At 37.9% G+C, this 10,933-nt stretch overlaps 1 protein-coding gene across 1 annotated transcript; it reads left to right on the top strand.

Moving 5' to 3' along the window:
• The first annotated feature begins 811 nt into the window (after positions 1-811).
• LOC128640575 (ovostatin-like) lies at positions 812-9,988 on the top strand. Its single transcript, XM_053693046.1, has 7 exons — positions 812-961; positions 1,454-1,669; positions 4,711-4,876; positions 5,527-5,618; positions 8,619-8,687; positions 9,316-9,418; positions 9,933-9,988. The coding sequence occupies exons 1-7, from the start codon at positions 830-832 to the stop codon at positions 9,986-9,988; spliced, it is 834 nt and encodes a 277-aa protein (XP_053549021.1). The 5' UTR covers positions 812-829.
• Positions 9,989-10,933: the final 945 nt, after the last annotated feature.

Genomic DNA, 10,933 nt, shown 5'->3' with positions numbered 1-10,933 from the left:
TCCTTTTTGTCTTTTTATTTTGCAGAAGACCATGTTGGAAGGTGCCCTGGCATGTGTGCTGGAAGCCTCAAAGTCTGAACAGAGCACCTATATCCAGACCATGATGCTTTATGTCTTCACATTGGCTGAGAAGTCAAATGAGAGGGACAACCTGCTGAACATACTGAAACAAAAGGCTGTCACTGAAGGTAACCTGAGCGAGCATGGAAATATTATATTTATCTAGCTGGAGGTTACTAATCATAAACTACTGAACATCAAGGAGAAGGTTCCTTTGTTTTCCTTCATTTTAGAGATGTGTGATTATATCTTATACTTTTTACCATGTCTTGATCTGGAACCTAATGGCTGGACTCTGGATCCCATTATTACAGCTGAAAATTGTATAAACATTTGAATAAAAACACTGCCCTGAATAAACAAATATAAATAGTTACGTTTTTAATTTTAAAAAATTACGACTTTAGATATTAATTCAATATTGATCTACAAGAGATAGATTTAAAAAAATATATAAACCTCACAACTTTTTTGTTGTTTTTTGTTAATTGATCTTAATACATTTGTTTGCTTGTTTTTTTGGGAGAGAATTAGTTTTTTCTCTCAAAATGAGATACAAAGAAAACTGCTTATTTATAAAATAATCATTTTGTTTCAATATATTAACTTTACACACATGGACATTTTTCTATCCTTCTACTTTGGGTTTCTATTTATCCTTTATCTACATGAACGATTTTCCTCTGCAGCGGGCGCTGTGCACTGGGAGAGGCCAGACAGACAAGCTTCTCCTTACTTCTCCTCCTGGTTCACACCACTGGAAGTGGAGATGGCTTCATATGTCCTGCTCAGCGTGGCCAAGGGACCCAATGTCCTTGAAGCTGATCTGACCTATATGGCTACAGTAGCATTGTGGCTTGTCCGGCAACAGAATTCATATGGAGGGTTCCGGACCACACAGGTAATTAAGGAGCAGATAAAGCCCATATGCTTCTGTGTTCAGATCATCTAGATGATGGTTCCCCCTGTAAATTGGATCATTCCTACAGGCACTGGAGCCATTTGTATGTGACAGTAATACAATATGCCTATCTCTCAATGCAGCAGAACAGACAAAGTTATAGTAGGAAATTGAGCTCAGTTGTAAATTCCTGCTGCTGCTAAAAAGGAAAATAGTCTCCTGTAAATATCCTTAAGATTGGGAGTTTTTCTCTTATAACTGGGCCTGACTAACATGAATGAACTGGGGTAGCTTAGCGATATGTTCCGGGTTTACGCTATCGCTGTCATGTAAGGCGTATGATGGGGACTCTGGCCCGTAGAACCATCATCACTTTATTATACAATATGTTAGTGCAGCTGAGACTCAGGACAGGATGTGTCTATCAGATCATGCTTTGTACAACACCAAACCAGATGGGGTCATTAAGCTATTAACCCTTTTCCCTTTCAGGACACAACAGTGGCGCTACAGGCTCTCTCTGCTTACGCTGCACTCATATATACCCCCAATGCTCAGCACAATGTGATTGTGAAACAAGGAAATGGTCAGCTTTACCAGCTATCTCTGAATCAGGACAACAGGCTGCTGGTCCAAAGACAGCCCTTACCTACCGTCCCTGGGGAGTATAGTGTTGATGTCAGTGGGAACGGATGCTGCTTGGTGCAGGTAATCATGTCACATTCAGCGCTGAATCACCTGCTGCAGGGTTATTTTACTGATGGAGAATCTGGGGTCTGTACTAGATCCTACAGAATGTAGCAGAACTTTACAAACTAGATCCTACAGAATGTAGCAGAACTTTACAAACTAGATCCTACAGAATGTAGCAGAACTTTACAAACTAGATCCTACAGAATGTAGCAGAACTTTACAAACTAGATCCTACAGAATGTAACAGAACTTTACAAACTAGATCCTACAGAATGTAGCAGAACTTTACAAACTAGATCCTACAGAATGTAACAGAACTTTACAAACTAGATCCTACAGAATGTAACATAACTTTACAAACTAGATCCTACAGAATGTAACATAACTTTACAAACTAGATCCTACAGAATGTAACATAACTTTACAAACTAGATCCTACAGAATGTAACAGAACTTTACAAACTAGATCCTACAGAATGTAACAGAACTTTACAAACTAGATCCTACAGAATGTAGCAGAACTTTACAAACTAGATCCTACAGAATGTAGCAGAACTTTACAAACTAGATCCTACAGAATGTAGCAGAACTTTACAAACTAGATCCTACAGAATGTAACATAACTTTACAAACTAGATCCTACAGAATGTAGCAGAACTTTACAAACTAGATCCTACAGAATGTAACATAACTTTACAAACTAGATCCTACAGAATGTAGCAGAACTTTACAAACTAGATCCTACAGAATGTAACATAACTTTACAAACTAGATCCTACAGAATGTAACATAACTTTACAAACTAGATCCTACAGAATGTAACATAACTTTACAGACTAGATTCTACAGAATGTAACATAACTTTACAAACTAGATCCTACAGAATGTAGCAGACCTTTACAAACTAGATCCTACAGAATGTAACATAACTTTACAGACTAGATCCTACAGAATATAGCAGAATTTTACAAACTAGATCCTACAGAATGTAACAGAACTTTACAAACTAGATTCTACAGAATGTAACAGAACTTTACAGACTAGATCCTACAGAATGTAACATAACTTTACAAACTAGATCCTACAGAATGTAGCAGCACTTTACAAACTAGATCCTACAGAATGTAACAGAACTTTACAAACTAGATCCTACAGAATGTAACAGAACTTTACAAACTAGATCCTACAGAATGTAGCAGAACTTTACAAACTAGATCCTACAGAATGTAGCAGAACTTTACAAACTAGATCCTACAGAATGTAACATAACTTTACAAACTAGATCCTACAGAATGTAACAGAACTTTACAAACTAGATCCTACAGAATGTAGCAGAACTTTACAAACTAGATCCTACAGAATGTAACATAACTTTACAAACTAGATCCTACAGAATGTAACAGAATTTTACAAACTAGATTCTACAGAATGTAACAGAATTTTACAGACTAGATTCTACAGAATGTAACAGAACTTTACAGACTAGATCCTACAGAATGTAACATAACTTTACAGACTAGATTCTACAGAATGTAACAGAACTTTACAAACTAGATCCTACAGAATGTAACATAACTTTACAGACTAGATTCTACAGAATGTAACAGAACTTTACAGACTAGATCCTACAGAATGTAGCAGAACTTTACAAACTAGATCCTACAGAATGTAACATAACTTTACAGACTAGATCCTACAGAATATAGCAGAATTTTACAAACTAGATCCTACAGAATGTAACAGAACTTTACAAACTAGATCCTACAGAATGTAACAGAACTTTACAAACTAGATTCTACAGAATGTAACAGAACTTTACAGACTAGATCCTACAGAATGTAACATAACTTTACAAACTATATCCTACAGAATGTAGCAGAACTTTACAAACTAGATCCTACAGAATGTAACAGAACTTTACAAACTAGATTCTACAGAATGTAACAGAACTTTACAAACTAGATCCTACAGAATGTAACATAACTTTACAGACTAGATCCTACAGAATGTAGCAGAACTTTACAAACTAGATCCTACAGAATGTAACAGAACTTTACAAACTAGATTCTACAGAATGTAACAGAACTTTACAAACTAGATCCTACAGAATGTAACATACCTTTACAGACTAGATCCTACAGAATGTGATATAACTTTACAAACTAGATCCTACAGAATGTAGCAGAACTTTACAAACTAGATCCTACAGAATGTAACAGAACTTTACAAACTAGATTCTACAGAATGTAACATAACTTTACAGACTAGATCCTACAGAATGTAGCAGAACTTTACAAACTAGATCCTACAGAATGTAACAGAACTTTACAAACTAGATCCTACAGAACGTAACAGAACTTTACAAACTAGATCCTACAGAATGTAACAGAACTTTACAAACTAGATCCTACAGAATGTAGCATAACTTTACAAACTAGATCCTACAGAATGTAACAGAACTTTACAAACTAGATCCTACAGAATGTAGCAGAACTTTACAAACTAGATCCTACAGAATGTAGCAGAACTTTACAAACTAGATCCTACAGAATGTAGCAGAACTTTATAAACTAGATCCTACAGAATATAACAGCACTTTACAAACTAGATCCTACAGAATGTAACAGCACTTTACAAACTAGATCCTACAGAATGTAGCAGAACTTTACAAACTAGATCCTACAGAATGTAACAGCACTTTACAAACTAGATCCTACAGAATGTAACAGAACTTTACAAACTAGATCCTACAGAATGTAACAGAACTTTACAAACTAGATCCTACAGAATTTAACAGAATTTTACAAACTAGATCCTACATAATGTAACAGCACTTTACAAACTAGATCCTACAGAATGTAACAGAACTTTACAAACTAGATCCTACAGAATTTAACAGAATTTTACAAACTAGATCCTACAGAATGTAACAGAACTTTACAAACTAGATCCTACAGCATGTAGCAGAACTTTACAAACTAGATCCTACAGCATGTTCTCTATTGGTTACTGTGTTTGTACTTTGGTACCAGCTCCTCTTCCTCCTCTCTCTGCAGAGCACTTTGAGATACTACCTCCCTGTGTCCCAACAAAACGCTGCCTTCTCCTTGTCTGTAAACTCATCCGCTGATAGTTGTGTAAACGGTGTGGCGTATACTTTTACTATTGGCATCGCCGTCAGGTATGAAGCAAATGTACCTATTGTGTACAATGTAGGGATGGGTGAATATTTCAATACCTTCAAATTTCAAATTAATTTTTATTAATTCATCGGTTTATCAAACATTCTAACTTTCTAATTTCGAATATTAGTTTTCAAATTTTAAATAATATTCAGTAATATTCGTTCGAATATTCAAATTTTATGGATGCTTTCTGTTAGCTATAACATTCAATTTTAAATTAATTTATGCAATTTGAAGTTTCAGTATTCTATTTCGATTAAAATAATGTATGTGATTCGAAATGTCAATATTCAATTTTGAATGTTCATAATATATCGAATATACACAATCGAAATTTGAATGTGTATATTTTAACTATTATGAACATTTAAAATTAAAAAAAACATTTGAATTTGAAAGCAATTTGAAATTTAAAGCAACATTTGAAAATGGAAAATAACATTCGATATTCAAATTTTAAAGAAATTTCGTTCTAAAATTCGAATTTAGTCATATTTGCCCATCCCTAGTACAATGTTCTCATCTGTGGTTTTACCCTGTCTTCGTTTTATAAAAGTAAATTCAATTGCTACAAATGTCTGCTACCTGAAATACCTCCTGTATATTTTACCACCTGTTTCACCTGCCAGTGACCTTTTCTAACCACTATTGTATTTCTTGTTTGTATATATTTATTTCCTTTTCTAGCTACCAAGGAAGTCGAGGAAAAATCCAACATGGCAATTATTGACCTAAAAATGCAGTCTGGATACACCGCAGATTACGCGTCTCTCAGAAACGTTAGTAGTATTTTATGTTTTTAGGATATCTTTTAGACTTTTTTCTGCACATTTTTGGCTTTTACAGGGAGAAAGAGGTTTGGGGAAGAGAGTCAAAGGGGCAGTAGAAAAGGGGGAGATGATAAGAAGCAAGCAATAGTTTTATACACACTACAGTCACCCGTTGGTCTATATGTTGTTAGTGGTCTATGACTCTTGAAAAAGTGAACACAGTGGCCCTTGGCATATAAAATGAAGAAAACCACTGTCCTGGGGAATATACAGTATCTCACAAAAGTGAGTACACACCTCACATTTTTGTAAATTTTTTATTATATCTTTTCATGTGACAACACTGAAGAAATTACACTTTGCTACAATGTAAAGTAGTGAGTGTACAGCCTGTATAACAGTGTAAATTTGCTGTCCCCTCAAAATAACTCAACACACAGCCATTAATGTCTAAACCATTGGCAACAAAAGTGAGTACACCCCAAAGTGGAAATGTCCAAATTGGGCCAAATTAGCAATTTTCCCTCCCCATTGTCATGTGACTCAGTGTTACAAGGTTTCAGGTGTGAATGGGGAGCAGGTGTTAAATTTGGTGTTATCGCTCTCACACTCTCTCATACTGGTCACTGGAAGTTCAACATGGCACCTCATGGCAAAGAACTCTCTGGGGATTTGAAAAAAAGAATTGTTCTACATGAAGATGGCCTAGGCTATAAGAAGATTGCCAAGACCCTGAAACTGAGCTGTAGCACGGTGGGCAAGACCATACAGCGGTTTCACAGGACAGAATCCACTCAGAACAGGCCTCGTTATGGTCGACTAAAGAAGTTGAGTGCACGTGCTCAGCGTCATATCCAGAGGTTGTCTTCAGGGAAATAGATATATGAGTGCTGCCTGCATTGCTGCAGAGGTTGAAGGGGTAGGGGTCAGCCTGTCAGTGCTCAGACCATATGCCACACACTGCATCAAATTGGTCTACATTAGATATGTGCGGTTCGGTTCGATTCGGAAAATTCGGAGATTCGGATCGAACTGAATTTCCGAATTAAAATACTGCCAAATTTACTGAATAAATCCGAATTAGTTCGGATTTATTCGGTAAAATTCGGATGGCCATGGATTACACTAGCATTGTACAGTATATTAGTTTATATCACTCTGCTATGGGTTACACCTAATATACATAATACTAGTCTAATCCCACCTAACACTTACCGAAATTCCGAATTTCCGAATCCAGACGAATTTCTTCGAATCCGAATGAATCCGAAACGAATCCGAATCGAATCGATTCAAAATTTTTCGAATCGATCCGAACCGAAATTTGAAAAATTCCGAATCGATCCGAACCGAACCGAATTTTTTCGCCATGCACATATCTAGTCTACATGGCTGTCGTCCCAGAAGGAAGCCTCTTCTAAAGATGATGCACAAGAAAGCCAGCAAACAGTTTTCTGAAGACAAGCAGACTATGGACATGGATTACTGGAACCATGTCCTGTGGTCCGATGAGACCAAGATAAACTTATTTGGTTCAGATGGTGTCAATCGTAGAAGGTTGTGTGAATGTGGTAAGCCTGAGGACATCTGTGTAAACTGGTGCATCCAGAAACTCCTTCTGCTTGTTGATACCCTATAGCGTAACCTCCTTGTTCCTGTTCTACACCCTCATTGGTACCAAATCTCTGTACCTACCTTTCCCCATATGTGATATTCCAAATATTTATCCCAGCAGCTCAATACATTTCCTGAATAGGCTGAATGACCATTTAAGGACTCTGCAGTGACCCAAACCATAGCAATTCTTATACAGTTATTAATAAGAGTCAGCTCTCTAGAGCTTAATGTATCTAGAGACAATCCTGGCTTGACAGACGTACAACATATGTGTAATGGAATAAGTAGTGTTAGAACTCAACTGCAGATATTGAATAAATATATATATATGTTATATGTTTCACCTCCCAATCTGATAACACTATGGTAGATTGTAAGTGCTATCAGGTCCAAAAAGGGAAATGACCTCACTAACAACAACAAGCCTTTAAAGGGTAACAAACTCTGAGGCAATTAGAGGATAACTGGAAAAGACTTATATCTAAATCCAGTAAAGGATAGGAGGAATTTGTGTAGCAATAGCTGATAGTTATTTGAAGCACAGAGTTTTGCACCAATCACCCACACACACTGTTGAGCGGTGTTTGCTTACAGTTTCCCAACCGGAAATATCTGATTACAGTGTGGGGCGAAATAGAGCCTGACTTGTGGAGGAATTGTCCGGAGTGACCGATAGCTTAGTGAGCAACGGTTGAATAAAAAGGAGGTAGTAGCTTCTATTGGTGAGAATGTCCTTTGCACAGCGTGGGAGTTACTGAAAAACAGTCCGGCGTGTAAAAGGAGGAAAGGGGGAGGAGTTTTTCCTTTGTTAGCGAGTCCCGATCCTCACAAGTGCTATTAATGTTTAGAAAGCACCTTATACAGAGTCCGGATTGAGGCCCCCTGAGGACTGACAGGAGGAGTAAACACTGAGTTGTGACAAAGCACGATGAGAGGGTAGTTTGAGAGATGAGCTGCGGATGCAGCAAAGAGCCCTCCGGCAAAATAGATTAGCCCACAATGTATCAGGTTAGTTCATGCAAAAGAGACACGCAACAGATTGGAAACAAATTCTGCTCCAAGTAACTGTGAGAATGGCTATTGCAGAACTCTAGAGTGGAATATAGAGGTTGTAATCCGTAACAGGTAAAGCTCAGGGGAAGCAGCTGCTAAGGCTAACAGCAAAACAAAATACTAAGCACTGAGGTTTGGAAACGAGGTTGATTTAATGGCTTGGTGGGCAGGGCAATATGAGTCATAGTGCTGATAATTTAAAGGTACAAGCATAGGCAGGAACTCTGACAATATGTAATATCTAAATGTAGATCAGACATGAGATAAGTTGTTTAGTGCTGCAGGGTCTGGTGTGAAGCTGAACCTTTATTTGCATATTGTTCTCATTTATATTCACAGCTGGTGGATTCAAAAGTGGTCTCCAAAACTGAACAGGAGAATGGTCATGTGATCCTGTACCTGGACTCTGTGAGTGAGCCGTGTGCACAAACTGTAGCTCTTCTCCGTAGTCTTCAGCCTGTAATCCTTCCCCTCCCTGCCTGTGTGACTTGTCCTTTTATCCCTTAGTATAAGATGATATGCTTCTATGTCATTTACAATCAGCAGGATCCGGCTAATTTTTGTACTTTCAGATTTCTCCTGTTTTCCAGGAAATGCTTTGATAGTTTCACCCAACTCTCCCATGCTGACCTGGGAATAAGTATTATGGTTATTGAGTCCCCTGTTTGAGATGGAGAACAGGTTCATTATTTGCACAAATATCTGTGCTCTTTTGATAATAAGTTGATTTTATAGTTTCCTGATAAAGTCATAAAGTTTGTTTCTTTTGAGTTATTTGTAATGACCAATATGCACAGTGTGATTTTCTCATACAAACCCCAGATAAATATACTGCCCTTTGTAGCCCTGAGATCTACTCATCAATGCTAAATAAAGCCTGTGACCGTTGCCTGATACAAATATCTAAACCTTTGTTAGTCTGGTTGTGGACAAGGGGGGTATTACACCCATGGACTATGTTTTTAGTGTTTTCCCCTGTTCCTAAATAAAACAAATCTAAATTCTTCTTTACTTCCTCTCTCCACCTTCATCCCAGGTTCCCAAAGAGACAATCTCCATGTCCCTCAAGGTTGAAATGGGTAATCGTGTCCTCAATGTACAAGAAGCTACAGTCTTGATTTATGATTATTATGAGCCAGGTAAACGTCATGTACCCTACATGCTATATAATTCAAAGTAGCAGATAAATATATATAACCTTATATCAAACCTAGATCTTCCTTCAACAACAATAAGATTAAAGTGTAATACTATGGAGCACATATTCTGCAGAAACTCTGATTAATGCCTAAGCTAGCACAATAAAGAGGTAATTACATTTACACAAAGCTGTTCATGTGACAGAGCCTCTCTTGTAAGATGATCTAAGACATCATGTCAGTAACGTGAGGTCCCTCAAAGAATTTTGTAGAGGCAAATAATAGCTTTAGATTATGCAGGTTCTGGGTGTGAAGTACAGAAACATACATTATAATATAATGCAGACAAAAAAACAAAGATTTGTGAGACTTCTCTCCATGTCTGCTTTAGGTCAGGCTCTATGTCTTAATGATTTACAGTTTCTCTAATCCAGTTGAAATTCTTTTTAACATTCCTTGGGATGGGTACGTTCTTTCTTCCTTAAAATTTTATTTGTTTATTTTTTCTGTTCAGATGAAAATGGTGCAGCCCAAATACAGACACCCCTGTGCAGCTCAGGGCTAAGGTAAGTACATACTCTGCTCTTTTGTCCCATTGCAGATTTCTTTTTTTCTGTGTTTTCTAATTATCTATCCATCTAGTCTTCCCTATTTTACTAAAAGTCTGCAGAATACTGCTGCCCCCGTATGTGTGTATTCTCATCTAATTGTGATGGTCCCCTCATTTTACACATGAGATGTTTATGTTTAAGAGGTTGAGTACATAAAGCAGTAATCAGGGAGACTTCCAGAGGCCGCCCAAGGCCTTGTGCCCTTTGGTTAGGAGTAGGAGATGCTTTGCATTGGTGACATTGGTTGGGAGTAAGAAGATGCTCTGCATTGGTGCCATTGGTTAGGAGTAAGGAGATGCTCTGCATTGGTGCCATTGGTTGGGAGTAAGGAGATGCTCTGCATTGGTGCCATTGGTTGGGAGTAAGAAGATGCTCTGCATTTGGTGCCTTTGGTTGGGAGTAAGGAGATACTCTGCATTGGTGCCTTTGGTTGGGAGTAAGGAGATGCTCTGCATTGGTGCCTTTGGTTGGGAGTAAAGAGATGCTCTGCATTGGTTCCTTTGGTTGGGAGTAAGAAGATGCTCTGCATTTGGTGCCTTTGGTTGGGAGTAAGGAGATGCTCTGCATTGGTGCCTTTGGTTGGGAGTAAGGAGATGCTCTGCATTGGTGCCTTTGGTTGGGAGTAAAGAGATGCTCTGCATTGGTGCCTTTGGTTGGGAGTAAGGAGATGCTCTGCATTGGTGCCTTTGGTTGGGAGTCAGGAGATGCTCTGCATTGGTGCCTTTGGTTGGGAGTAAGGAGATGCTCTGCATTGGTGCCTTTGGTTGGGAGTCAGGAGATGCTCTGCATTGGTGTCTTTGGTTGGGAGTCAGGAGATGCTCTGCATTGGTGCCTTTGGTTGGGAGTAAGGAGATGCTCTTTTATTATTATTATCGTTTTTTTGTAGAGCGCCAACAGATTACGC

The sequence above is a fragment of the Bombina bombina genome, chromosome 9 (assembly GCF_027579735.1).
Source record: "Bombina bombina isolate aBomBom1 chromosome 9, aBomBom1.pri, whole genome shotgun sequence".
Lineage (NCBI taxonomy): Eukaryota > Metazoa > Chordata > Amphibia > Anura > Bombinatoridae > Bombina > Bombina bombina.
The sequence above is the reverse complement of the archived record's forward strand: the minus strand, read 5'-3'. Positions and strand labels throughout refer to the sequence as shown.